The sequence below is a fragment of the Hypomesus transpacificus genome, chromosome 13 (assembly GCF_021917145.1).
Source record: "Hypomesus transpacificus isolate Combined female chromosome 13, fHypTra1, whole genome shotgun sequence".
Lineage (NCBI taxonomy): Eukaryota > Metazoa > Chordata > Actinopteri > Osmeriformes > Osmeridae > Hypomesus > Hypomesus transpacificus.
Window position 1 is genome coordinate 14399386 of NC_061072.1, and position 26160 is coordinate 14425545.

The 26160-nt window shown below is 44.3% G+C and overlaps 5 protein-coding genes across 6 annotated transcripts; 1 reads left to right on the top strand and 4 right to left on the bottom strand.

The window, feature by feature from the left end:
* Nucleotides 1-7779: 7779 nt before the first annotated feature.
* LOC124476107 (UDP-glucuronosyltransferase 1-2-like) lies at nucleotides 7780-11361 on the bottom strand. 2 transcript variants are annotated; one of them, XM_047033119.1, is made up of 3 exons: nucleotides 11221-11361; nucleotides 9968-10270; nucleotides 7780-8661 (listed from the first exon to the last, which is right to left on the bottom strand). In XM_047033119.1, the coding sequence occupies exons 2-3, from the start codon at nucleotides 10259-10261 to the stop codon at nucleotides 8296-8298; spliced, it is 660 nt and encodes a 219-aa protein (XP_046889075.1). In that variant the 5' UTR covers nucleotides 10262-10270; nucleotides 11221-11361; the 3' UTR covers nucleotides 7780-8295. The 2 variants fall into 2 exon arrangements, 1 of the variants encoding a protein (XP_046889075.1); XR_006957001.1 differs by lacking the exons at nucleotides 7780-8661; nucleotides 11221-11361 and adding an exon at nucleotides 10994-11214 and having other exon boundaries at nucleotides 9653-10270.
* A 705-nt stretch (nucleotides 11362-12066) lies between these two features.
* On the bottom strand, nucleotides 12067-14920 carry LOC124476066 (UDP-glucuronosyltransferase 2A3-like). The gene is made up of 2 exons (XM_047033060.1): nucleotides 14654-14920; nucleotides 12067-14146 (listed from the first exon to the last, which is right to left on the bottom strand). The coding sequence occupies exon 2, from the start codon at nucleotides 14135-14137 to the stop codon at nucleotides 12536-12538; it is 1602 nt and encodes a 533-aa protein (XP_046889016.1). The 5' UTR covers nucleotides 14138-14146; nucleotides 14654-14920; the 3' UTR covers nucleotides 12067-12535.
* Nucleotides 14921-16716: 1796 nt separating this feature from the next.
* Nucleotides 16717-19192, top strand: LOC124476096 (endonuclease domain-containing 1 protein-like). Its single transcript, XM_047033106.1, has 2 exons — nucleotides 16717-17259; nucleotides 17957-19192. Exons 1-2 carry the CDS (start codon nucleotides 16996-16998, stop codon nucleotides 18575-18577), a joined length of 885 nt encoding a protein of 294 aa, XP_046889062.1. The 5' UTR covers nucleotides 16717-16995; the 3' UTR covers nucleotides 18578-19192.
* LOC124476105 (bryoporin-like) lies at nucleotides 19076-20422 on the bottom strand. Its single transcript, XM_047033118.1, has 3 exons — nucleotides 20314-20422; nucleotides 19968-20090; nucleotides 19076-19698 (listed from the first exon to the last, which is right to left on the bottom strand). The coding sequence occupies exons 1-3, from the start codon at nucleotides 20406-20408 to the stop codon at nucleotides 19248-19250; spliced, it is 669 nt and encodes a 222-aa protein (XP_046889074.1). The 5' UTR covers nucleotides 20409-20422; the 3' UTR covers nucleotides 19076-19247.
* Nucleotides 20423-20932: 510 nt separating this feature from the next.
* Nucleotides 20933-22524, bottom strand: LOC124476114 (DELTA-actitoxin-Afr1c-like). The gene is made up of 3 exons (XM_047033125.1): nucleotides 22423-22524; nucleotides 21808-21938; nucleotides 20933-21545 (listed from the first exon to the last, which is right to left on the bottom strand). Exons 2-3 carry the CDS (start codon nucleotides 21909-21911, stop codon nucleotides 21116-21118), a joined length of 534 nt encoding a protein of 177 aa, XP_046889081.1. The 5' UTR covers nucleotides 21912-21938; nucleotides 22423-22524; the 3' UTR covers nucleotides 20933-21115.
* Between the last annotated feature and the right edge of the window lie 3636 nt (nucleotides 22525-26160).

The following is a 26160-nucleotide window of genomic DNA, read 5'->3' on the forward strand; positions in this document are numbered from 1 at the left end:
GGCTATTCGTTTTTGATACATTTTAACTGGATTCGTCATGGGTCACATATACTTTATGCTTACAAAATTTGTATAAACTGCGATGTTAGTTTTTTATTTGATTTCAGTGACTGCAAGTTACATTTCTCAGCATCTTAATAATAGTTCATTAATCATTTAAAAACATGATTATATATTGACACTGGGTTACATTTTTTTTTGAAATACTTTAAGTATGATAAACAAATTGTTTACATGGTATATACATCCGGTGTATCAATATCTTATAAATTAAGCTATAAATCAACAACAATGACTATAGTAAATATGAATACCTTTTTACAGTTCAGTTGTATACGAATGTATGAATAATGTTTCATTAAATTGATCTGAAGTCACAATGCTGACAAATCAACTTATTTACCAAATGCATTTTGGACACTTTCCTAGTGTTAAAAAAGGACCTATTCTTTATATTTTTTTGTTTTCAGTTTCCTGCATGATTTGAAACAAAAAAAGTGGATAGATCCCACTGTAAGGGTTGCCAACAGAAACAAAATAGCCAGTAGGAAACTGATCACATCAAGGGAATGATATGAGTACCAAGGCATCTGATAGGACTCTGTACGCAAATGGGCAGCTCCTTTATGCCTTATGACATATTCAATCCAATAGAGGGCAGTGTCCCGATGAAGACAAGAAAGTTGTTGCATGTTGTTCTTGTAGGAGGGGTCATGTAGGACATCTTGAATAGCTTCTAGAAAGTTCTGGCTCGTGAGCTTAGTGACTTTTAGCACCTTAGCAGCACCCAATTCAAGTGTGGATGAAGACACAAAAGTGTCTCCATTCTTAAGAGATTTTCAAACTGGTCAAACAGAAGTGGCAAGCCCACAATAGGTACTCCATGATACATGGATTCATAGACCCCATTGGTTCCACCATGGGCCACAAAGACCTTGACCTTTGGGTGGCCCAGAAGGTCGTTTTGGGGAATCCACTTCATTAACATGGTGTTGTTACCTAATGTCGTTGGTCGCTCACCTTGATGCCTCCATATGACCTTCTGAGGAAGCTGGGCAAAAGCTGCAGCAATCTCATTGGTTATTTCCAAAGGTAAGCCTTGAACTAGTGTTCCCAGGGACATTAAGACAACCCCATGCTCACCTGAGCTCTGCACAAACTCCTCAAGCTCCTTTGGTAGAGGTTTGGAGCCTTGCACTGAAAGCCACCGATGTACACTATTGTAGCGACCCACGGATTGGTCGCGTGTTAACTCGCGCTGTTGGCGCAAAGGATTGTGGGTGGCGCAATTCACATACTTGTTTCATGTTTGGTTAATGTTGTATGCATGTTTGAGTTGAGTGTTGTTGTTCTGTCAATTAGGTTTGTCAGTGGATGATGTATGGATATTAGTAACTATAAGTTATCGTTGTTGCCATAACTGTGAATTGTATGTGAGTTAATGACTTGTTGTTGGCATTCACATGTGATTGGTGGTGTAGTAATAAAACCTGTAGTCGAGCGGTGTATGGGACACAGGATAAAAAGGTCTTCTTCTCTGCGTCCGATTATTACGCATCCACTCCAATATAGACCCCTAGCGCCATCGTCACATTGGTGTCAGAAGTGGGATGGCGCAACCACGCAGGATGGAGGAAGAAATCGCAGATCTTGAAGAGACCATTAAGAGGACTCAGCTACACCTGGAGAAACGTAGGCTGAAGATGGAGCGTTCCAGGGCAAGAACGTCGTCCCACGCTGATGGGTCCAGTGTGCCACGGCCTTGTCGCCCCCTAGAGGCCGGGAGTGGAACCACAGAACACACAGCCATAGCTGTGGACATCCAACCTGACCTACCTGGGGCGTCCCCACAGGTGGATGTTGGGGCCATCCTGCCCCGTTCCACTGCCATGCCAAGAACACCAGCGAAGGTGCCCAAGTTCAATGGAGAGACGCTCCTGGAGCCATATCTTGCCCAGTTCCAGTTGGCAGTGTGGCATGGTGGTTGGAGCAGCGAGGAAGCCGCCACTCATCTTGCCCTGGCGCTGGAGGGAAATGCGCTGCAGGTGCTCCTGGATCTGACCCCGGGAGAACAGCGGAACCTGGAGACCTTGACCGGGGCCTTGGAGAGGCGGTTCGGGCAGCCACCATTCCCTGACCAGAGTAGGGACAGGCTAGCCAGCTGTCGCCGCCAGGAGGGAGGGAGTTTGGGCGCTTTCGCCGCAGATATCCAGCTCTACGCCCGCCATGGCTATCCAATGTTCGACGCCGCTGCAAGAGGGGAGCTGGCTCTCCATGCATTCCTCAAGGGGCTTATGCCAGAGCAGCTACGCCAGCATGTGCGTCTCACCATGCCCAGAACCCTGGAGGGGGCTCTTCAAGAAGCGGTACGGGCAGAGGCGGTGCTCTGCACTCAGGCTGCCCCACGGCTGTCCCTTCCACACGTCCGGGCCATCGACTGTGAGGGTGAGGAGGCCGAGCCAGTTTGTCAGGTGCAGTTTCAGCGGCGGCCAGCCCCAGCTGGGAACCGTCGACCTCAATCCACTCTTCGGTGCTATCGTTGTGACGAACCTGGTCACATTGCCCGTGACTGCCCAGCACCAGCACCAGTCTCCAGAGCACCACAGCAGACGGGAAACGACGGGGGGGTGGCGCAGTGAGGGGCCCGCCACCCCAATCGTTGGCCCCTCCCTTAAGCCAAGAACTGTTGATTGGTCGTGTAGGCAACACTAAGGGACTGTATTTGGACTGCTGGCTTGATGGCCAACCCTGCCAAGCTCTAGTAGACACGGGGTCTACCGTCTCACTGGTGCGTCCTGGCGTCCTTCCAGGAACCATGGGGACGCTCTCCGGCGCATGGGCAAAGTCAGACACGAACCTGGTGACGGTGACAGGGGAGAAGGCTGCTACAAAGGGGAAGAAGCATCTGCGGATCCAGGCTGGGAACCAGGAGGCGGAGCACGAGTTCTGGCTTGCCAATATTCAGGACTCGTGCATTATCGGCCTGGACCTGTTGTCCCGTTGGGGTGCCTATGTTGATGTCCTGAGGGCAGCCATCACCCTTGGTGGGGAGACTGTGGCGCTCCAGGCCGGCCAGGACAAGAACACAAAGGTCAGAGACCAGCAAGCCAGCTGCCAAACAGCTGCCACCAGCGACTCCATGCCAGGTCAGCCTACCAACCATACATCGGCGGAGACGTCTGAGGCGGTGAGGGAACTCTGCCGCCGCAGCAGTGATGGCCTTGACCAACAGCAGTGCGGCCAGTTGAGGCACCTCCTAGAGGACTATGCAGATATCTTTGCAGCAAAGGATGAGGACTGTAGGCGGACGGGGTTGGTTCAGCATTCCATTGACACCGGTACCGCCCAACCCATCCGCCTGCGGCCTCACCGGCTGGCCCTCGGCAAGCGACAGGTGGCAGAAGACAAAGTTAGGGAGATGGCTGCTGCTGGGGTAATTGAGCCCTCTGACAGTCCGTGGGCCGCACCAGCTGTCCTGGTTCGAAAAAAGAATGACAGCTGGCGGTTCTGCGTGGACTATCGACGTCTCAACGCGGTGACCAAGAAGGACTCTTACCCCCTCCCTCGCATAGATGACGCCCTCGACCATATCACAGGCTCCAGCTGGTTCAGTTCCCTTGATCTGCGTAGTGGCTACTGGCAGGTGGAGTTGGCCCCTGACGCACGACCAAAGACTGCCTTTACCATTGGACAGGGACTGTGGCAGTTTCGTGTTATGCCGTTTGGACTCTGTAATGCACCAGCGACGTTCGAACGGCTGATGGAGAGGGTACTGGCTGAAATACCACGGAGTCGTTGTGTGGTATACCTGGATGACCTGCTGGTGCATGCCAGCGACTTTGACCGAGCCCTGGGTAACCTGCAAGAGGTCTTTGAAGCCATTCGTCAGGCTGGGTTGCGGTTGAACCCTGCCAAGTGTCGCCTGCTGACAAGAGAAACGCAGTTCTTGGGCCATGTGGTCAGCGCGCACGGGGTAGCTACCGACCCCGCTAAGGTGGCCGCAGTCCAGAATTGGCCACCCCCTGCCAACGTCACCGAACTGCGGAGCTTCTTGGGCCTGGCGTCCTATTACCGGCGTTTCGTCCGGGGCTTCGCCACGATTGCCAAACCCCTCCATCGACTGACTGACAAGGGACAGCCCTTTGACTGGGACGACGTGTGTGCCGGAGCCTTCACCCAGCTAAAAACTGACCTTACCGAGGCTCCCATTTTGGCCTACCCAGATGCGGAACAGCCCTTCATCGTGGACACTGATGCCAGCAACGTGGGAGTTGGCGCCGTACTGTCCCAGAGTGTTGGAGGGGTGGAGCGCGCAGTAGCCTACTTTAGCCGCACTCTGAACCGAGCTGAAAGGAACTACTGTGTGACCCGGCGTGAGCTGCTGGCAGTGGTCCTGGCACTGCGACAATTCCGGCCGTACCTGCATGGCAGCAATTTCCTTGTGCGCACCGATCATGCTTCCCTTACCTGGCTGTTGAACTTTAAGAACCCGGAGGGCCAGGTGGCTCGCTGGCTGGAGGCCCTACAGGAGTATGACTTCGAGATCCAGCATCGACCAGGGCGGTTGCATGCTAATGCTGATGCCCTCTCCCGCCGCCCCTGTGCAGTCTTGGAATGTCGGTATTGCCAACGACAAGAGGAGCGGGACCAACCACTGACGGTGGCAGCCATTCAGACAGCTGACTGCGAGGGGAGTTCTCCATGGACCTCCGCTCAGCTGCAACAATGCCAGGAGGCCGATGCAACCTTGGCGGTGGTAATCAACTGGCTGGCGACGGGGCGGCGTCCCGAATGGACAGAAGTGTCTGCCCACGGACCGGAGGTTAAGGCTTACCAATCACAGTGGGGCAACTTGGAGCTCCATGACGGGCTGGTGCACCGGAGGTGGAAAGCTCCTGGCCGGGGAAGCGACCTCCTACAGCTGCTGGTACCCCGTGAACTCCGCCAACAGGTCCTTCAGACCGTCCATGGCTCGGTGGGGGCGGGGCACTACGGCATCGCCAAGACCCTCCGCCGCCTCAGGGGCCGATTCTATTGGCCAGGTTGTCGACGGGACGTGGAGCTGTATGTGCACTGCTGTGACCTTTGCACTGCTAAGAAAGGGCCAACGCAGCGCTCCCATGCCCCATTGCAGCAGTACCTGGTGGGGGCTCCGATGGAGCGAGTAGCGGTGGACATACTTGGGCCCTTTCCAGCGACTGATTCCGGCAACCGCTACGTCCTCGTGGCCATGGATTATTTCACCAAATGGCCGGAGGCATACGCGGTGCCGGATCAGAGTGCCACCACAACTGCGGAAAGGCTGGTAGAGGAGATGTTTGCCCGCTTCGGGGTCCCTGCGGAACTCCATAGTGACCAGGGGCGGAACTTCGAGTCCCAGGTCTTTAGCGAGGTCTGCCGACGGCTGGGAGTATCCAAGACGAGGACGACACCTCTCCACCCTCAGAGCGATGGGCTGGTGGAGCGGTTCAACCGCACCCTGGCTACCCAGCTCACCATCCTGACCAGCCAACATCAGCGGGACTGGGATCGCCACCTGCCCCTGGTCCTGTGGTCGTACCGGACGGCCGTCCAAGAGTCCAGCCAGTGCACACCAGCTGCCCTCATGTTTGGGCGGGAATTACGGACACCGGTGGACTTGGTTTTCGGGACCCCGCCCGAGCCGGAGATTGCTGGAGGAAAGGAGATGGATTACTACCGGAGGTTGATAGATCGCCTCCAAGTAGTCCATGAGTACGCTCGTCAGGCCCAGGCTAACTCTGGGGTGCGGCAGAAAAGAGCCTACGACACCCGGTGTCGGAAGCTGACCTTCAAGCCCAGTGACAAGGTCTGGGTGTATTGCCCTACTCGTAAGAAGGGGGTGTCACCCAAGCTATGCAGTCACTGGCAGGGGCCTAGTGAGGTTATGGAACGGGTTTCTGAGGTGGTGTATCGGGTGCGCATGCCTGGTCGGGGGCGTGTGGTGGTGCTGCACCAGGACAGACTATCACCATATCGCCCGCTTGCTCCAGAGACGGGTGGAGCAGAGAACGACACCAGCGGCACCATTCCCACTGGACAATGTAACCCCCCCCCTATGGCACCTTCTACCAGTCCCAGGAGGCCAACTCGGCGGCGGTTACGGCCAGGACACTTAAGAGACTACCTGTTGGGTGATGGGGTTGTCGGGGACGACTGACCCCTCAGGTGGGGGCTATGTAGCGACCCACGGATTGGTCGCGTGTTAACTCGCGCTGTTGGCGCAAAGGATTGTGGGTGGCGCAATTCACATACTTGTTTCATGTTTGGTTAATGTTGTATGCATGTTTGAGTTGAGTGTTGTTGTTCTGTCAATTAGGTTTGTCAGTGGATGATGTATGGATATTAGTAACTATAAGTTATCGTTGTTGCCATAACTGTGAATTGTATGTGAGTTAATGACTTGTTGTTGGCATTCACATGTGATTGGTGGTGTAGTAATAAAACCTGTAGTCGAGCGGTGTATGGGACACAGGATAAAAAGGTCTTCTTCTCTGCGTCCGATTATTACGCATCCACTCCAATATAGACCCCTAGCGCCATCGTTACACTATGTTAGGCATTGTAGGCCTGGGAAACTCAAAGACAAAGTCTACCCTCATGAGCCAGATGTCTGTGCCTTGCAGGAGATGGTAGAAGTTAGTTCCAGGCTCAAAGTACTTCTCCACCAGCCTATCATAATGAGGACTAACCACAAAACTATCGATGTACATGTTCAGGATGTAGTAGAACATGTTCTTAACCCTCTGGCTGAAAGTCATTTTATCTGGGACTGCACATCCGGTGGTGGGTGTAATACATGTAATTGTAATGTATGATTTCTTTCTTGGAGTATCGCTGCCAACAGAGGAAGTGGGTGAACTACGACCTGCTGAGCATCGCGCACGCCTGCCAAACCCCCGGCCCCTCCAATGGGTGACCAGCCTTGCTGAGCTGCCTCTTCAGTGGATAATTGACGCCAATCAAGGACAAGCCCCTTAAAAGGGGCATGTTGGCAAAGCAGGGGTAGCGGACATTAGTGGGCATTTGTACGGTGACATAGTGGAGCGAACAGCGGAGCGATTAATATGGACTGGTGAAGTTGCGACCCTTGTTTTATTGGTGCCTTTTAAATGTCACAGGTGGGGGCGCTGGTGCCTCCACTTAGTCTACTCTTACTCTGAGGAGCAAAACGTATCTCCCACTCAAAAGATGCCAAAACTCGTAGAATCGAGGAATAAAATGTATTAGGTTTATTGGTAAAAAAAAACAAAAAGAAAAGGAAGTCCTTGTTGTTGATCGCCTCAAGAGGCTCTGGCAGGAGATAAGGTAGCCTGGTTCCTCTGGTGGCCGCTGATACTGGCCTCCTCCAGCAGGGGGAAGGGGGGTTATCCGGAGACTGCTGGAATAGTCCGATTGATTATTCTGCGCACACTGGACGTAATCCTATCGCCCACCCGGGACTGCAGGGTGCTCCAACTAGTGCATGAACGGCAAAATCTGTAAAACAGTGGAACATGGGCACACCACACATCAAACTCACGTGTGCAAGCGTAACACAACTGTGGATAAAACCTCAAACTCAGGTGTATCAATAGGCCGAGCAGTCCGGGCAGCACGTTCCACAAGCTTGACTGCGTAGAATTCACGGTACTCAGCTTGGGCGAAAGTCCGTCTCCGTGCGCGCTGTGTTGCAGTCCCTTGCTCCCCCAGTCCTCTCTCTCTGCTTCCAGTCCTCTCTCTCTGCTTCCAGTCCTCTCTCTCTGCTTCCAGTCCTCTCTCTCTGCTTCCAGTCCTTCTCTCCGCTTCCAGTCCTCTCTCCGCCTCCAGTTTCAGTTCTCCTTCCAGTCCCCAACACTCCTTGATTGACGGTGATCTGAGTTTAAAAACCCTACCAATCCCCCGGTTAATTGCGACCAGCTGGGTGCTTCCCTGCTGCACACCTGCAGCTAGTTGGTTTAATATGGTACTGAATATGGTCCCCGTGACTTTTGTATTACTTTTTGTTTTAATCGTAGATGTATGGTCAGTGTCTTTATCAGTGTTGTATCTGTAGTTATCCACACTTAGACCTTGACTTGCCGTGTAACCTCACTGCCGTTTGGAGTGCGTGTGTTAACCTAGTGTGTCGTGTTAACACGTTGACGGGTGTTTTTGCAGTGCTTATTTTACCGTGGTGTGTGTGTGAATTGGCTTATAGAGCATACGCTGTATTAGGGCACTAAAACCTACGATCTGCTGTTTCTTTAGATATATGTAATACATTTGTGATACTGAAGTTTGTGGAGTTTACGGTGGTCACTGAAGTCCCATTCCAGATCCATAAGTTAGAGCAAGCAATTGAACCATTACAGTGGGCACGTAGGATACTGGTGAGGGGGCCACCACAAAATGTCCCTCCCCACTAGTGATCCACCTCACATTAAAGACAGTGGGCAGCTTGAGCTCATGGGCTACTAGTACCCCGACAGGTATAGCAGGGTCCAAGAGAACCATATCATACTTGGTATCCCGAAGACTCTGAATCAGATTTTTGTTTTCAAACATCTGCACCACCAACTGGCTAGCTTCCTCGTGCACCTTTGACAATTCAGTCAACATCTCAGAGTAGAAAGATAAGAGCGCCATCACTGATGCTCCTTTCTTCTGGATCTCTAACATCCTGTAGTGTGGTTTGCACGGTTAAGATTAGCAATACTTAGTTTATAATAAAGTATAGTAGTTCTTGGGGGCACCACCTCTGATTCGTGAAAGGGACAGAGGAAACCTTGTTTAATAATATTGAATAATAGCACTCGTAATAATCAGTCTAATCTTAAGTAGGGAATTCTATGAAAGTAGAGCAGATCATATAACGTGAGAGATACGCGAGTATTATACACAATGATTTATTTAAGATAATGTAATTATAGTGAACACATACCAGATAAGTTATGGGTTAGTTGGGCTAAAGCAGTACAGTAGGCCTAAATTCTAATGAGAGCGCACTACACAATGGCTGCGTAGAGCGCGTGTGGAGGGGGAGGGGAGAGAGAGAGTGAGGAAGAGGTACAGAGGAAGAGGCTTCTATAGTAACAATGGACGATCAATAGCAACTGACCTAACGATGGTCAAGTTAAATCATTTGTAAAATACAATCAAACATCGACAATTCAATCACAACATGCCAATATGTCACAAGTAAGAAATATTGCAAATCGCAGTTACTTTTGTCGGTTTGAAGAACGGAGTCAATGGTTCGTTATATCGAACGAATAGGAAACGGAATCTCTCGTCAAAGTTCCGGGCGCAAAGTGAATATGCAGGTTATGAGGTAAAGGTTAGGGAGTGACGCGTTCACCCCAAGTTAATCCTACGAACAAGCGGGGGTGATTGTACGTTTGGCGATTTTATACTCCAAAGAACAGGGGGTCATCCGTGTGAAGGTGACCTCTCTCATTGGTCAGTTACTTCCACCTGGGCGTCGTCTTGAGATCTGCCCAGAGGTGTGAAGTGGCTGATAGTTTAAATTCCATTATCTCAAATGTCCATGAAATGCTTAAACTTCAGAATAAAGCAATACAACGTTCATAACTGGTTGTGTTAGTATGATACAATTATTTTGATATCAAGATTGACTGATTTACTATATCTGAAGGGGAGTTATAATCAAACATCAATTAAACACGTTCTAGGTAAATGAGAAAACACACGTTATAACACATCGACTACTGTCATTGAATTAGTGTCCATGAGCCATGTAGTCCTTGAGAAATATGTTTGTAAATCCACGAAAGAAAGTTCTCCCTTATACTCCATTGTCTGATACTGTGTGACCATGTGGTCTCTGTTCCTGACCCCATGCTGGGTCAGGGCTTTGAAGCATCTTCTGGGAGATAAGGACAAAGGGGGAAGGACCCTTCCCCCTTTTCGGGGGTAGGAGAAAGGTGTGGATGGTACCAAGCTTTGTCTGTTGACTCTCTGCTACAATCCTAACCAGGAAGGTCACAAAGTAATCTTCCTTCTCAATGCTCATTGGTTCTGGCATGGTGATGGTGATGGAACTATATTGTGGTGAATCCTCCTTGATGTACACACTAGTGGATGTGTGGACCACTGTGACCTTATGACCCCTGGCGTGAAGCACTTTAATCAGCAATTCCATGTTGATCCAGTGGCTACCATCCACAGGGAAGACCAGTATCTCACCTCCATGAGCTCCAGGACCTCCCAGAAGAGCAAAGGTTACAGCCAGGACCACACAGGTTAGAGGAAGATACTTCATATTCCAACTCTAGAGAAATGACATACATGTCATTTAGTAAGGATTATAAACTTTAGTAAAAATGTAATTATATATATATATGTATTTATAATTTTTACTAAAAATTTAGTAAAAATTATAAACTTTACTTGAAACCAACAATAGTTTACATACATTTGTTCCTGACATATTTCCTAAATACTTTAAATACATAATTAAACTTAATTAACCCAACTTCTAGACATTAGAAAAACATGTAACTAACTCCAGTTCACTTCATCTTTCAATTAAAGAGGAACATTTGGATGCATGGATTAGAACAGTTAAAAACTTCCCATTAAGATTGTAATCATTTAAACTAAACACTAAATGTAGGTTATTCATTGCTGCAATTTTGACATGTCATTTTATCTAAAAGTCCAGAGACATGCATGGATCATGGCTCATCTCCAATTAAAAACATTAACAGTAATCTTGACAGCATAGAGTATGCTCTCAGTGTGAGAACAGACTTCAAACTAGCACTGCCATTTGCATTGATTTAATGTAAAAGCATGAATAAAAAACATATTTTGAAACATTTCCTGTAGAGAGCTGTAACCAAACAAAATTCCCAAATTCTCACATTTATACATAAAAAACAAATGCTGCATTCACTTTCAAGCATCATTCAAATCATTTAGTGAATAGAAAAGGAACACAATTGTTTGTAGTGTTTTAATCTGTTGAAGTTGGAGAGTTGCTGAAGCCTACCTCAAATCCCTCTGCAGCAACAAACTTTCAACAAACTGTGGTTTCCCAGAGTCTAGCTTTAGAAGAAGTAGAGTCCAAACTCCAAATCCAAGTGTTGGTCTTTATGTTGCATAATCTAGGAGAGTTTATTCAAGGTAAAATTTATATTCATATTGGCAGCAGATGTGTGGCTATGTGTGTCTGTGTGTTTCAGAGAAAAAGACAGGAGGCAGGGTGGTAATGCAAACCTTTTGTTGGACTCTCTTCCCTCACTACTGTCACAGCCCCTCATCCATTTTTTAACTCCACCCCGTCAGTATTATTTCAAAACAAGGACCTTTCTCCCATCCTAGAGCACGTATCGTAATTCTCATGCCTCATTTACAACTTGGAGAACACTGAAGAAGTCTCTTGTTTAGTCTGTAAATATGGCTCCTAGATATGTACTCGACGTTCTTTCTATTTTCCGTGTTCAAAGTTGCATGGCATTATACACTTTGGTAACATTTTGACCTTAGAGCTACTCTCTAATGTCACAGACATTTCCTAGTTGCATATTACAAAAAACAAACTTATGGCTATGCAGGCATAAGCAAGCTTCAGCAAACAGCATGAGGACAGTTTACGTGATACAAGCAACATCATTCATAGATAAGCATATTTCTCTTCTGATGAGAGTCATGAGCTATTATAGCTCACAGCTCATGAATAGTTATATGAATATAGCTAAAATAGCAGGGTATAGATCAAACATTGTTTATTATATTCAAAACATTCAGAACAGTATAAAAGTAATAAAGAAATCATTTGTTATCATCTTTAGTTATTCTTTATTGATCAGTGCTTGATGACAGACCTCTTTAACACACATAATGGAATGTTAAGACATTATTGGTGAATGTAAAAAAGAATCGAACTTGTCAAATAACATGTCCAACAGTCAGCACAAATAGGCAACTACTGTTTCTACAATGTAGAAAAGGCAACATTTGTATATAAAATATATATTAGGCAACACAGTGTGCACACACTGTATCCACTGTATACATGCATATAGTTTATTCTTTACTAATGTATTATTTTATATTTCTCAATTTTCTTACAAACAAGCAGACCTACGGTATAACAAGTCTTGTCAATTCAGAGAGCAATTAATAATTATAATTGCTGAATTGTATTTTATTTAACCTCACAGCCATGACAGTGACCCAGTCATTGTTTAGTTCAGTAGTTTATAGTAACTTTTGCTGTACTAGTCAATAAAACAACGGTGAGCCCTACATGTCAACATGGTTCGACTGAGGACACATGGGGAGGGAGGATTATTGACATACAGTAGCTTAATAGAATGTAATTTAATAAACACAGTCACTACAATTATATTTTAAACACTTATAATGCAATAAAGCATTTATGTATTTGAAGTCAAGTGTAATTCATTTACAAGAAGTTAGAACTATCCAACTAAATTGCCTCATGTCATGACCCATCAAAAATGTATTAATAAACTATTCTACCACATCTATTGAGGACGATTTAGTAGTGTTAAAAAAATATCTATTCTTAATCTTTTTTAGTTTTCAGTTTCCTGCATGATTTGAAACAAAAAAAGCGGATAGATCCCACTGTAAGGGTTGCCAACAGAAACAAAATAGCCAGTAGGAAACTGATCACATCAAGGGAATGATATGAGTACCAAGGCATCTTATAGGACTCTGTACGCAAATGGGCAGCTCCTTTATGCCTTATGACATATTCAATCCAATAGAGGGCAGTGTCTAAAGGATGCATAGGTTTATCCCGATGAAGACTAGAAAGTCGTTGCATGTTGTTCTTGTAGGAGGGGTCATGTAGGACATCTTGAATAGCTTCTAGAAAGTTCTGGCTCGTGAGCTTAGTGACTTCTAGCACCTTAGCAGCACCCCGTGTCTCCATTCTTAAGAGATTTTCAAACTGGTCAAACATAAGTGGCAAGCCTACAATTGGTACTCCATGATACATGGATTCATAGACCCCATTGGTTCCACCGTGGGCCACAAAGACCTTGACCTTTGGATGGCCCAGAAGATCGTTTTGGGGAATCCACTTCATTAACATGGTGTTGTTACCTAATGTTGTTGGTCGCTCACCTTGATACCTCCATATGACCTTCTGAGGAAGCTGGGCAAAAGCTGCAGCAATCTCATTGGTTATTTCCAAAGGCAAGCCTTGAACTAGTGTTCCCAGGGACATTAAGACAACCCCATGCTCACCTGAGCTCTGCACAAACTCCTCAAGCTCCTTTGGTAGAGGTTTGGAGTCCTTGCACTGAAAGCCACCAATGTACACTATGTTAGGCATTGTAGGCCTGGGAAACTCAAAGACAAAGTCTACCCTCATGAGCCAGATGTCTGTGCCTTGCAGAAGATGGTAGAAGTTAGTTCCAGGCTCAAAGTACTTCTCTACCAGCCTATCATAATGAGGACTAACCACAAAACTATCGATGTACATGTTTAGGAAGTAGTGGAACATGTTCTTAGCCCTCTGGCTGAAAGTCATTTTATCTGGGACTGCACATCCCGAGGTGGGCACGTAGGATACTGGTGAGGGGGCCACCACAAAATGTCCCTCCCCACTAGTGATCCACCTCACATTAAAGACAGTGGGCAGCTTGAGCTCATGGGCCACTAGTACCCCGACAGGTAAACCAGGGTCCAAAAGAACCATATCATACTGGGTATCCCGAAGACTCTGCATCAGATCTTTGTTTTCAAACATCTGCACCACCAACTGGCTAGCTTCCTCGTGCATCTTTGACAATGCAGTTAACATCTCAGAGTAGAAGGATAAGAACGCCATCACTGATGCTCCTTCCTTCTGGATCTCTAACATCCTAACCAGGAAGGTCACAAAGAAATCTTGCTTCTCAATGCTCATCGCTTCTGGCATGGTGATGGTGATGGAACTATAATGTGGTGAGTCCTCCTTGATGTACCAGCTATTGGATGTGCGGATCACTGTGACCTTGTGACCCCTGGCGTGAAGCCCCTCAATCAGCAGTTTCATGTTGACCCAGTGGCTACCCTCCACAGGGAAGACCAGTATCTCACCTCCATGAGCTCCAGGACCTCCCAGAAAAGCAAAGGTCACAGCCAAGACCACACAGGTTAGAGGAAGATACTTCATATTCCAACTCTAGAGAAATGACATACATGTCAGTTAGTACGGAAATTCTAAACTTCACTTGATGGAAATAATAGTTCTCATTTCAATTGGAAAACATGAAACTAACACAAGGCATATTTCTAACTCAAGCATTTTATGCTTGCATTAGAAGACTTAAAAACTTCCCACCTAAATTCTAATCATTTAAACTACACAAAAAATATGCGTTACTCATTGCTGCAATTTTGTCTTGTCATTTAATGTTTCATTTAATACATTTAATGTAAATACAGGACAACATTTCGATAATTATGTTAACAGCAGACTTTCCAAGTAACCAATACATGTTGTTAATATTTCCTAGTTTTACAAGAGCGCTGTAAACCAACACAATTCCCAAACACTCACATTCATGCATAATTAACAAATGTGTTCATGCTAAATTGATCCATTCACCCATTTAGTTTTTGTGAATAGAAAAGCAAACACGTTAATGGTATTGTAATCTGTTCAAGTTTGAGATTTGTTTGAGCCTACCTCAAATCCCTGTGCAGCAACAAACGTTGAACCCACTGTGGTTTCCTAGAGTCCAGTTATTGAAGAAGTAGAGTCCAAACTCCAAATCCAAGTGTTAGTCTTTTTGTTGCATAATCTGGGAGAGGCTATTTAGAGTAAACGTTATGTTCAAATTGACTGCAGATGTGTGGCTATGTGTGTCTGCGTGTTACAGAGAAAGAGACAGGAGGCAGGGTGGTAATCCAAACCTCTTGTTAGACTCTCTCCCCTCTCTACTTCCACAGCCCCTCACCCATTGTTTTAACTCCACCCCCTCAGTATTATTTCTATCTCAAAACAAGGAATTTCCTCCCACCCTAGAGCACAGAATTCTCATGACTCCTCATTTATGACTTGTTAACAAACACAGACGAATGCCGGGACATTACGGGTGAATATAACATTTGCTCAAATGTGTCTAGTAACATCATTATAGTGACATGTCAAGCAGTAAATACAGAACAACAGATACAAACTATTTCTACGATGTAGAAAAGGCAACAAACTATGGCAATGTTACATAAAATGTACACATACTTTATACATGCATTTTTTATTCTTTAATCACTGTATTCTTTTCTTTTTCTCTTTTTTCGTACGAGCAAGGAGACCTCCTGGCCATTCATTTCATACTGTATCTGGACAAAATATCAGCTTTCTGGACACTGGCAATTCTTTGATATTACAGCTCTGGAAAAAAATAAGAGAACACTGCACCTTTTTCTTTCCTTTCCAAAAATGTTTAGAAGGAACATTTTGAGTGAGGAACAGAAGGGATCAATTTAAAGGCCACGGCAAGTTGAACCCTTCTGCTCCTCATTCTAAAGTTTTCTTTATTGGAAAGGAAAGAAAAAGGTGCAGTGGTCTAACTTTTTCCAGACCTGTATATCTGGACAAAATGTCAGCCTTGGCATGTACACGCATTTTCAACTTCTGCATCAAATGGGGCGGAAATGCCACTATGAGGCAAGCCTGTGTTAGGAATTTAAATCGTAGAAATAAAGTGGTAGTATTAAAAACAAATGTAGCTATATAAATGTCTGTATGTGCTTCATTGGATCATGGTTGAGGTAAGGTTAGGTAAAGTAAGGTTAGGTTAGGTTAGGTTAGGTAAGGTAAAGTAAAGTAAAGTAAAGTTAGGTAAGGTTAGGGGTTCACATTTGGGTTAGGGTTGGAACATTCTAGTTAAATTATTAATATAACTTGTATCCAATCTGACAACTTGCTTTTACAACTTAAATCCTATATTCTTCTGTATTCTGGTGCCTCCAGTCCTTAGTTGTCTCTGAGTGGTTGATGTTTTCACCTCTTAGATTGTCCATATTTGTTATTTCAAACAGTTCAGTAATCATCTGCGGTAGCACAAAACTACAGGACTAACCCTAACCTTAACCTTGCTTGAACATTGTAAATCTTGGGTCATCTTACGGTTAGGATATAATGTTGAGACAGCCCTCACTCTACTTATCATTCCTCTAACAGTCCTCTCCCCCTACATTATTTTTCCTGTTACCAACACAAGTTTGATAAACTTATTTAACTGTGGATTTGCTAGTGGTCTGCCTTAAAAAATGTACATTCTGGGTTGTCATTGATGTTAAATGTTTTTTTCTGCTAACTGAACAACATTGCATGATTTTGAGACACCAAAATGAATGGTCTTCTGGGCGTTTTTCTCATTGTTCTAGGCTAATCAGCTTCCTTCCTTCTCCCCCTCTGTGTGTGTGTCATTGTGGCTGCCCATGACCTTTGCGCTTACATTTTACACTTGTTACTGTTGGTTCCTCCATTTAAAACTAGTTTGTTCCTCATCTCTTTATCAGATTGTTTTGCAAGACTCCAGTGACTGCCGGGTTGGTGTCAGACTCCTTGTTTCTGGATTATTATTTGGAATATCCCAGAGTTTTCAGTTTGTTTGCACTGTTTTGGGATAACCTACAGCTTTAAATAATTTTGATCCCAGTTCGGATTCCTTGTTTTTGTTCTCTCGGAGACCTGATTAAAAGAACTCTTATTTTTGATATCCTCTGCATGTAAGTCCTTCCACTCCCCCTTCCACTTTTTCTGTGGCGTTAAATGTAGACTGCTTATGTTTTCTTGAAACTCTGATTGACCGACGGCAAACGTCCTCTTTCACTGAGAGTCACATGCCCTTTAATAAGGAAGCAACAGTGAAAGCAACAACAAAAAAGACTTTGCGTCACATGTTTCAATCTACAGAGCAGCTACAACATACATCCTCGCTAGGTTACTACTGTAGTTCAGCATTAGATGGTTCATTGGACCTTGTGTCTTGAGAATAGGGGAAAAATAAGGACCACACCATGGGGTTTACCCTTCTGACTTTGACATGTTTCTGGTCCTTGTGCCTAGCTGAAGTTGGTGAGTTTACTCCGTGTTTGCAGTTCTTCTACAACTCCTGGCCACCAAAAGGGCTACAGGGGACCCCTATCTGCCAACGCTATGAGAACATCACTCACTTTGCCACGCTGTACAGCCGACCACGCCGCTCACCTTGGTTCTCTGGCTACGTCTTCACCCAACCATATGGAAAGAGGCCTTCTTCAAACTGGAAGTTTGAGCCGCAGGTAAGGACCTTACGCAAAACTGCTCAGCTCTATCGTAGCAAGATGTGGTAGCTTATATGGACATGAGTAACATTACATCCAAACAAGCATTTTAATAAGCTGTAAAGCTGAACCTTATGATGGTAAATCCCTAATAACATTCTGCACCAAATAACTTGTTTATAAAATGTTGTACAGAAGTAATTCAATAGTAGTTGTAGTGGATGCTCATTACTGTAGTTAACGTGACTGTTCACTGTTGAATATTATTAACAACAAATTATTGCAATGGCGCAGTGGAGTTTATGTCATTATGATGGGAAAAAAAGTTTAAACTTCTTTTCAGCTGAAAAGAGGAAGTGTGCTTTAGAAAGATGAAGAAAGAATAGTCAGCATATTCACATCTCATTCAGACAATAAATGGAAATGGAAATTAAATTGTTGAGAATTATATATAGTATGTAGTACTTATTCTGTATATTCATTGAACCATTATATTATTACTTTATATTTGTACTGTAAGTGTGTTACATTTCACATGCAGAACTACAAGACGTCTTACAGGTGTAGGATTTTACAGGTCCAACATTTCTCTTCAGACATTCTCAGATTCTTTCCAAGAAAGAGTTGAACTGAATTGGACATTGAGTTTACTGTTGACAAGCTTTGGGACATGTTTATGATATCACTGAGTCCTCTCTCTGTTTCACCCCCTCAGCTAGCCAACAGTACAGCCGACGGTAACATGATGCTCTTTCCTCCCGGACCACTGGACCAGAACGTGGTGGAGAGCCAGGCGGTCGAGCCTGACTACATCAATTCAACATACACACGTGGTCACCTCAACCCCTCCCTCCACCACCACGATCACGAGGACCGCTCTTCCACCTTCACCCTGACCAACACTGTACCGCAGACCCACGGCTCCAACAGTGGGCCTTGGGAGGATCTGGAGCAACACGTCAACCATACAGTGAGCTCCTACTGCCTGGGCGAGGCTTTCATCGTGACGGGCATCATCCCGTATGAGAAGGAGGAGCACTGGCTCAAGGATCATCGTGTGGCTGTGCCGGAGTACCTCTGGTCTGCCTACTGCTGCCTCAACTTCAGCAAGAGTCTGCCCGGGAACTTCACCGAGATGTTTCCCACCTATGCTGCCATTGGACGGAATGACCGGAACAGCACAGAGGAGATTGTGCCTGTCGATAGGGGAGCTCACAAAGACGTATTGGGATATGATGTGAGGAGAATGCCATTGGATACGTTGGAGATGTACTTGAAGGAGAGGTTTGGTTCTGTTGTGAGTGTCTTCTATGAGAAGTGTTCTAAGTTGGAATGAAAATGTATACTCAATATATTGTATTTGATTGAGGATTAATGGGGAGATAGCTAGAATATTCCATACAGTTAAATTCAACTTAATTAAATTAAATTCACTTTATCTTTTTAATGCTCATTTTGATTTAGCGTTTTGTTTGTAAAATCGTACATAAATGCATGTTAACTTACTCAACAACAAAATGTTTGAAGTGCTCAGACTCTATACTGTTGTTCACCACTAGAGTGCATCCTTCTGTCGTGTATGTCATGGAGATTATACAGAATCTAAAAACGGACGTTTCACTGTTACTTTTACCGTTCCTCTAATTTGTTGAGGAATGACTCAGAAAACAGAAGGAACTTAAGATGTAATCATTTGAAGAAGTACTGTATTGTTTTCGATCATTTTTCTTCACATTTATATTACAAATTTAAGACGTTTGGTGTGTATTTGTATGGTTAATTGTTGGTTTTTGAAAATAATGTTTTGTCGCAAAATGAATGCCCAAAGACATTGTAATGTAAGACCATCTCTTTTATTGTCAGTATGTTTGAAATCAAGACAATGAAAAATAACAAATGAATCTCATCTTTCAGATCATGCAATAAAATATTCTTAACATGGGTGTCAAAAGCGGTGCTCTTACATCGACGATAATGTTTAAAGTGATTGCATTTAATACCAGTGATCAGTATTGTTGACTGAGTGAAGGGGTGAAGAGCTTGTCCCACACTTCCACCTTCATCATGGCTCTGCCCATAGGAGACATGGTGGCTTTGATGTCCAAGTAGCTGCCTTCATAAGTGATGCTGGAGCCTCGCGCCTCCTCCCTGACAAAGCCCTTCTGCTCCTTGTTGTAGTACATCTCTTTGTACAGAGCCTCGTTGCACTCTTTGCCTTTACCGAAAATGCCGACGGCAAACCAGTTCTTGTACACGTTATAGTCGTAGGGCACGGAGAACATGATAGCCATGGTCTCGATGTAATCGTTCCGTGTCTTCTCGAAGAGGTCATAGGTCATGACACCCACGCTGCCTGTGGCTTTGGCGCTGTTCTTGCTGAAGTTGCACACCTCGGTCTTCAGTGGTCGCACTGTGGGCTGTGGTGGGCTGTAAGTGGATCCATTCTCCAAGAAAACTCTTTTGGTATCAGGAAATACTTTTTGGATTAATAAGGGAATTCAATTGCCACGGGGGTTTGTTTGCACGTTTCAAGTTATTTTTAGCTGAAGACAATCATGTAATACCATACATTTTAATACAAAATGCGTTCCTAAACAATAGTTAACCATCCTGGAAATGCAAAACAGGCTTCTACAAGAGAACACTGGTTTATAAAAGCGATTTTATCATCTCAGTATTTACTGTAGAAGTATTCACACAGTATTTTACAATAAGGCTGTGCTTACTTTGGGTTTAGCAGACAGTAGTTGCTGGTGAGGTTGGTAATTTCAATGGTAACGTTCCTGCGACTGGTCACATTGGCAGCCAGAGACTCCGCTGATTCACTCATGTTTGTAAGGAAGAGAGGACTGAGACATGAAAGAAAGGGCACAAGAATGAGCTTTCAACCTGCAGTAGAACAGCTTTGCTACGAATGCTATAAGATCATTCTTGCTGTCTATTCTGACGTTCAAAGCTCTAATGAATAGTCTGTTAAAACATGATTTGAAGTACTGTAAAAGCCTGTAAAAGACGCCCAGGTCAAAAACTGTTATCAAATATGGAAAGTTGATTAACAGAGGTTAAACTCACCTGATCAGCCTTATTAGTATACTGCTCCTTGGTATACTGCTTTGAAGTAGATAAATCACTCCTAGGATTTTCGTTCCAAAACTGTCTACACCCATAAAAACGCCTTCTCATCCTCTGCCACCCCTCCCTCCATTGCGTAAGTACATACCTGTCACACAGGTGTGACATTGTTTCTTTTGCATCAACGTACACACCACACCCAAAACCTCACGTAATGACAGATACATTGAGAATGGATGGCCATTAACTTAAACTCCAGACATGAAGGCTTTGTTTGATTATTATTAGTCTAATTTTATTTTTCAAGCAAGAAATGCTGTAAAAATATATGATTTTATAAGTACACATATACATAGGTACATATGCAACACATGCCATGTGGTAGAGTCATGAACTGAGATAAATATTATACTTCTGTGTGCCCAACATGAGGGCATAATTAAATTATTCTTTATGAATAGCTTTAAATGCTGCAAATACTTCTGGCTGGTGCAGGATTTCTACAGTAACCTTTATGGAGTAAATGGAACTTATGCAGCTTGTCTGTGTATTTTGGACTTTATTCAGATGTATTTGTCAAAACACGAGAAGACAAAGAATAAGAACACAGAGGCATATGTTAGTTCCACCATATTTTTATTTGGAATACACAGAATTTGGACAGAATAAAGCAAAGTGCAATGCATTTGACAATCTAGCAAGACAAAACATCTTGGCAACCCTGTAGGTCTGTATCGCAAAATCTGTGTTGTTCAACATGAGGATGACATCTGTGACGTCTTGTTTTTCTCACACCATTCACCTATCTACCCATCTTGTCGTACAGCTCCAGCTTGATGATAGCCTTGCCTATGTTGGACATGGTTGCCCTCACGTCCACCATCCTCCCCGCGTAGTGCACTCCCGAGCCAACGGCCTCGTGACGCTGGAAGTTGGTAAAGTCCTTCTCGTAGTACATGTGTTTGTAGAGCTTCTCGTCACAGGCGCGCGTGTGCTCGAAGAAGCCCAGCCCCAGCCAGTTCTTGTAGATGTTGTAATCATAGGGCACCGAGAACATGATGGCAACCAGCTCGTTGCAGCCGCGGGTGCGCATGTCGAAGAGCTCGTAGGTGAGCACGCCCACGGAGCCGGTTGCTGTGTCGTCGTCCTTGGTGAAGGAGCACACCTCGGTCTTCATGGTCCGAACGGTGGGCTGAGGGGGGTTGTAGGTGTAGCCACTGGACATGTAGACCCTGGGGGTGGGGGGGTGGGGGGGGGTTGCGAGAGAGAGAGAGAGAGAGAGAGAGAGAGAGAGAGAGAGAGAGAGAGAGAGAGGGAGAGGGACAGAAAAAGAAGGAAAAGTGACCCACATATTAACAACACTTCACTTCATTCACTGAAACTAGTGAAGGAGAATAATAACAGAGATTTAACTGAATCATAACGATGAAATAGGTATATATTTTCCTTAACGAAAGCATCATAGTCATACATCAAGCAGAAATGAGCTCTTACTTAGGGTTCACCAGACAGTAGCTTGAGCTAACATTGGTGATCTCAATGGTGCAGTTGCGGTTGGTGGTTAAAGTAGCAGAATGGGATTCTGCAGTTTCAGGCATGATGGTAGCAGTTGGTGTATGTAGCTACTGTGGACACACATGCGCACACACACACACACACACACACACACACACACACACACACCTACACACACACACACACACACACATACACACATGTGTATCAACCAAATGGTAAGGTCAGGATAAAGGAATTTACCACAATACTGAACTAGGCTGTCTATCAGTCTGGTAAAAGTAGCAAATACTGTACTTAATGTTGTAATTATAGTAGTTTACAGTATGGGTGACAATCAGTCAAAGATACATAATATATTAAATAACAACTAAATTATTATTATTATATGTTGGTTTGTGTCATTTAGCTTGAGAATGTTATCTTTAAATCTGTACATCAGTACACAGAACTTGCAGTATTATACTTTACCACATATTTATTGTTAAATTGTCTCACAATGTCCAACAAACTGTTCTAACATTCTGTGGTTAAGCCACTGCAACAATCCAATATGTCATAAAACAATCGTTAACACATCTAGAAGAGACTTACCTTGCTAGAAATGTCTCTGAGATAATGCAGTCCTCTAAAAATATCCACCGGTGAGACCAACTCGTCAAATCTTCAGTCACACCCACACTTACAGAACACACCTCTATGTGTGCTTCAACTGACATTTTAGATTTTAGAAGCCCACGTCGATACAGAATTCTATCTTGAATGCATTTTACAAGGTTACTACAGAAGCAAAGGTTCCTGTTAGTCAAATATAATTAATCAATTTTACATAAATTGTAGCAATTGTCAGAAATTGTCTATTTTGATGTACTTTCCCTCAAAACCAACAAATAAAACACGTATACACATAAACAACAGTATATTTATTTATTTCATTAGCTCTAGGATGAACAATTACATCAATAACAGTTTATTGGTTTTATTTGAGTATGCATATGGATTTTGTACTGTAATTTATGAAGAGCTTCCCTCCAAATACTTGTAGTATGTTTTACAAATTCATAGTTCCAGGTAGTTGCAGAAGGAAGAGGCAAAACCTAAAAAGGTATAAATTACCAAAATGTGAGACACTTTAAAAGTTGGGCAATAAAGTGGAAAAGTACTGCACCCAACCACAGGCACTGATGGATCTAGTGTATTGCAGTGGTTGCCAGGGGATAAACCTGAAAACCTAGTTGCATATTTGCCCATTGCTTAACAAAACAAAAACGTGTTTTGTCAAGATGGGTTGTGGTCACTGTAGATTCCCTTGAGGGTGGGAAAATGAACCAGCCTTCATTCATCTAATGTGCTCCAAATAAAGGAACTGTTCTGAGAGGAGAAAAGTGTATTGTGTCACCACATAATAGAAATCACACACACCTAACAGAGTGTGGTGTGTGTAATTGGGAGACAGTGGTAGTATCCACCCATAATTAAACGTTTTTACCAACAGTCCTGATTTAGCTGGTCCCTGTTAACATTGTTGTCAGATTAACAAATTGCTAAGCAAGACATAATCAGTTTAGCACCCTGTTAAAAAACTCTGTGGAATGCAACATTTTGAAAAGTAAGTCACTTTGACAGACAGACTGTCTCCCTGTGCTGTTCTCTTGAATTACCACAATAGCAATCTGCCTCTTACTCAACTGTAAACCTTGTCATCAGACAGCTGTCTTTCACTGCCCAACTGCCCTAAACATCCAAAAGAATAATCTCACACAGGCGTAAGCATGCAGGATATAAACCCATCTTGATTGTTTGTGGGTGGGGTTGGGTGTGGTGTTGAAGGTTTCGAGGGGGATGTCCTTTGCTTTGGGACTACGTTATCCTTCTGGAATCCTCTCTCCACTCCCACGCATCTCGTCAGGCCCCCGTGTTGAGTCAACCAGCGCTAGCTCCTCGCTGGGTATCAAACTCCCTCCAGCGGTTGACACAATCTTGCTTTTTGGTCCCGGAGCTGCAGAAACCAAGTCACTGTTTCTTTACTTACACAGCTAAGAGAAGTGAGAGATATGTCTAATCAAAGACGTGTCACATGAGATGACAGCATTTTGAGTTGGTTGTGTACTTTTTGTTTTACTGATGTTTCAGTTGTTGTGTGGCTTTTTGATGCATTTGAGATGTATATTGTTTGGACAGGATCTTTAGTGATTACTTTCCCCTTTTGGGAGGCCCCCTAAAAGTTCAGTAAGGTTTTTCTTTGTCTATTTTCACAAAACTTCTTTCTCAAGCCTTTCCTCCTTTGGACATTGGCATTTATCTCGTTTCCTCTTTAATTTAGTCTGCCCTATCTTGCCCCTCTCAGGCCTATTTATCACTCACTCACTCACTCACTCACTCTCTCGCTCTCTCTCTCTCTCTCTCTCTCTCTCTCTCTCTCTCTCTCTCTCTCTCTCTCTCTCTCTCTCTCTCTCTCTCTCTCTCTCTCTCTCTCTCTCTCTCTTGCTCTCTCTCTCTCTCTCTCTCTCTCTCTTTCTCTCACTGGTCATCCCACATTTGTCTTTAAGTTCCCTCACAAAAACATGCAGGGTGTAAAGACATCTTCTTTAGTTTGTTTCTTCTGTAGATCGTTACTTTGCTGTCCTGACTTAGTATAGTATATACTAACTCTTCTCCTCTTCCAAGATAAGAACACACGGTTCCATCACATTTGGAGCACGAGCACAGTAGATGATTGAAGGCTGGTTTGATACCACAACCTAAAAAGGGAGTGTTCTGAGACTAAATCTCCTTGTTCTATTAGGCAACAAACAAATCTGTTTCCAGTCTTATTCCCTTTCTTGCCTGTGTATTCTCATTATTTCTCTCCTCCCCTCTAGCATGACCCTTCCTCCCTCCTTCCTTCCTCCCTCCCTCCTTCCCTCCCTCCAGTTGATGGTATTGTGTTCCCTTTCCTTTATCCTACAGATACCTTATGTTCTCCACTACATCAATGTATTAAAGATATGTTTCATTGTAGTAGAAAATTATTTCGAATTAATTTTGGCCAATTTCTTTTCATTGGAATATAAAACATGCAATGGCTAAATGTAATGGTATTTCTACAAAGCTGTACTAATGCAGATACTAAGGCGATACTAAGGCTTTAAAAACCTTCTTCAGAGAGAGAGGCAGTTTTCAATACACAGCATTGTATTTCAATCAAAATCTGTACAGGACACACCAGTGTACTGGCCTGTTATACTGAGGGCTGGGTTTTGGACAGCATTGAAGGTTCCAGAAGGTTGCAGCTATGAGACAGACCACTGATCTCTGGCATTGCTCCAGTATAGTCTCACCCCAATGTGCAAAATAACATGCAGCCCTTGACCTTGACTTCACTTTACCAAAATGTGGTAACACTTTATTCGACTGCCCAGTTTTTGATTGTAATTACCAGCTATATAGATATAAATGGATAGTATTTATTGAATCATAATGATTATGTAAGTACTGAATAAGAGATAGGTATTTACTTGCACCCGTACTCAAAAAAGAAATGTACTCTTGTACTGTAGATTTAGATCATCATTTTAATGTAAATCTAAAATGAAGCAAGCACTCGACACCTGATCCTTGAGACTGGAGAATGACTCCAATTCCAGCAGTGACTTTAAACTCATTCTTCAGTATCCATCCCATTGACTGTGGATAGTCATTCTTTGATTTGAATGTAGTAAACATAATAGAGCAAAACCTGAGAAAAATACAATCTTTATAAATTGCATATCATTGCAAGAAGGTGAGACTAAAGAAATCAAATAGCTACAAAAAAGCTTACATCAGTTTGAAATGCGGTATGTCCCTGACACCCCATCAGTTTGAATGATATCATTTGAACAGTGAAGGGTCACTTTACCCTGCTTGATTGGCTCCTTTTGATGATTGCATTTCAAACGTCTCCCCCCTCTCTCACTCTCTCCCCCTCTCTCTTTCTCTCTCTCTCTCTCTCTCTCTCTCTATTTATTTCTCTCCCTCCCCGTCTCTCCTCTCTCTCTCTCTTTTTCTTGCTTTCCCCCCATTCCTGAGTCATATGCATTCGAGTGAGGCACTAGTGCGAGCGCATGTTAGTCCTTCTCTCTTCTCTTGCATACTTCCTTTTTTTCTCTCTCTCTTGCTCACTCCACCACTCACCCACCCCCTCTCTCTCCTTCTGATCACTGTCTTCCCTGCCTTCCCTCCCTCTTTGCTCGTCTTCCACTTCCACACACACACACACAAACAAGCCCTGCACCCACTCACTCCATCACACAGCGCCCGCTCTCTCTCTCTCCCCGCGTCTCTCCTGGCTCCTCTCGCGTGTCTCCTGAT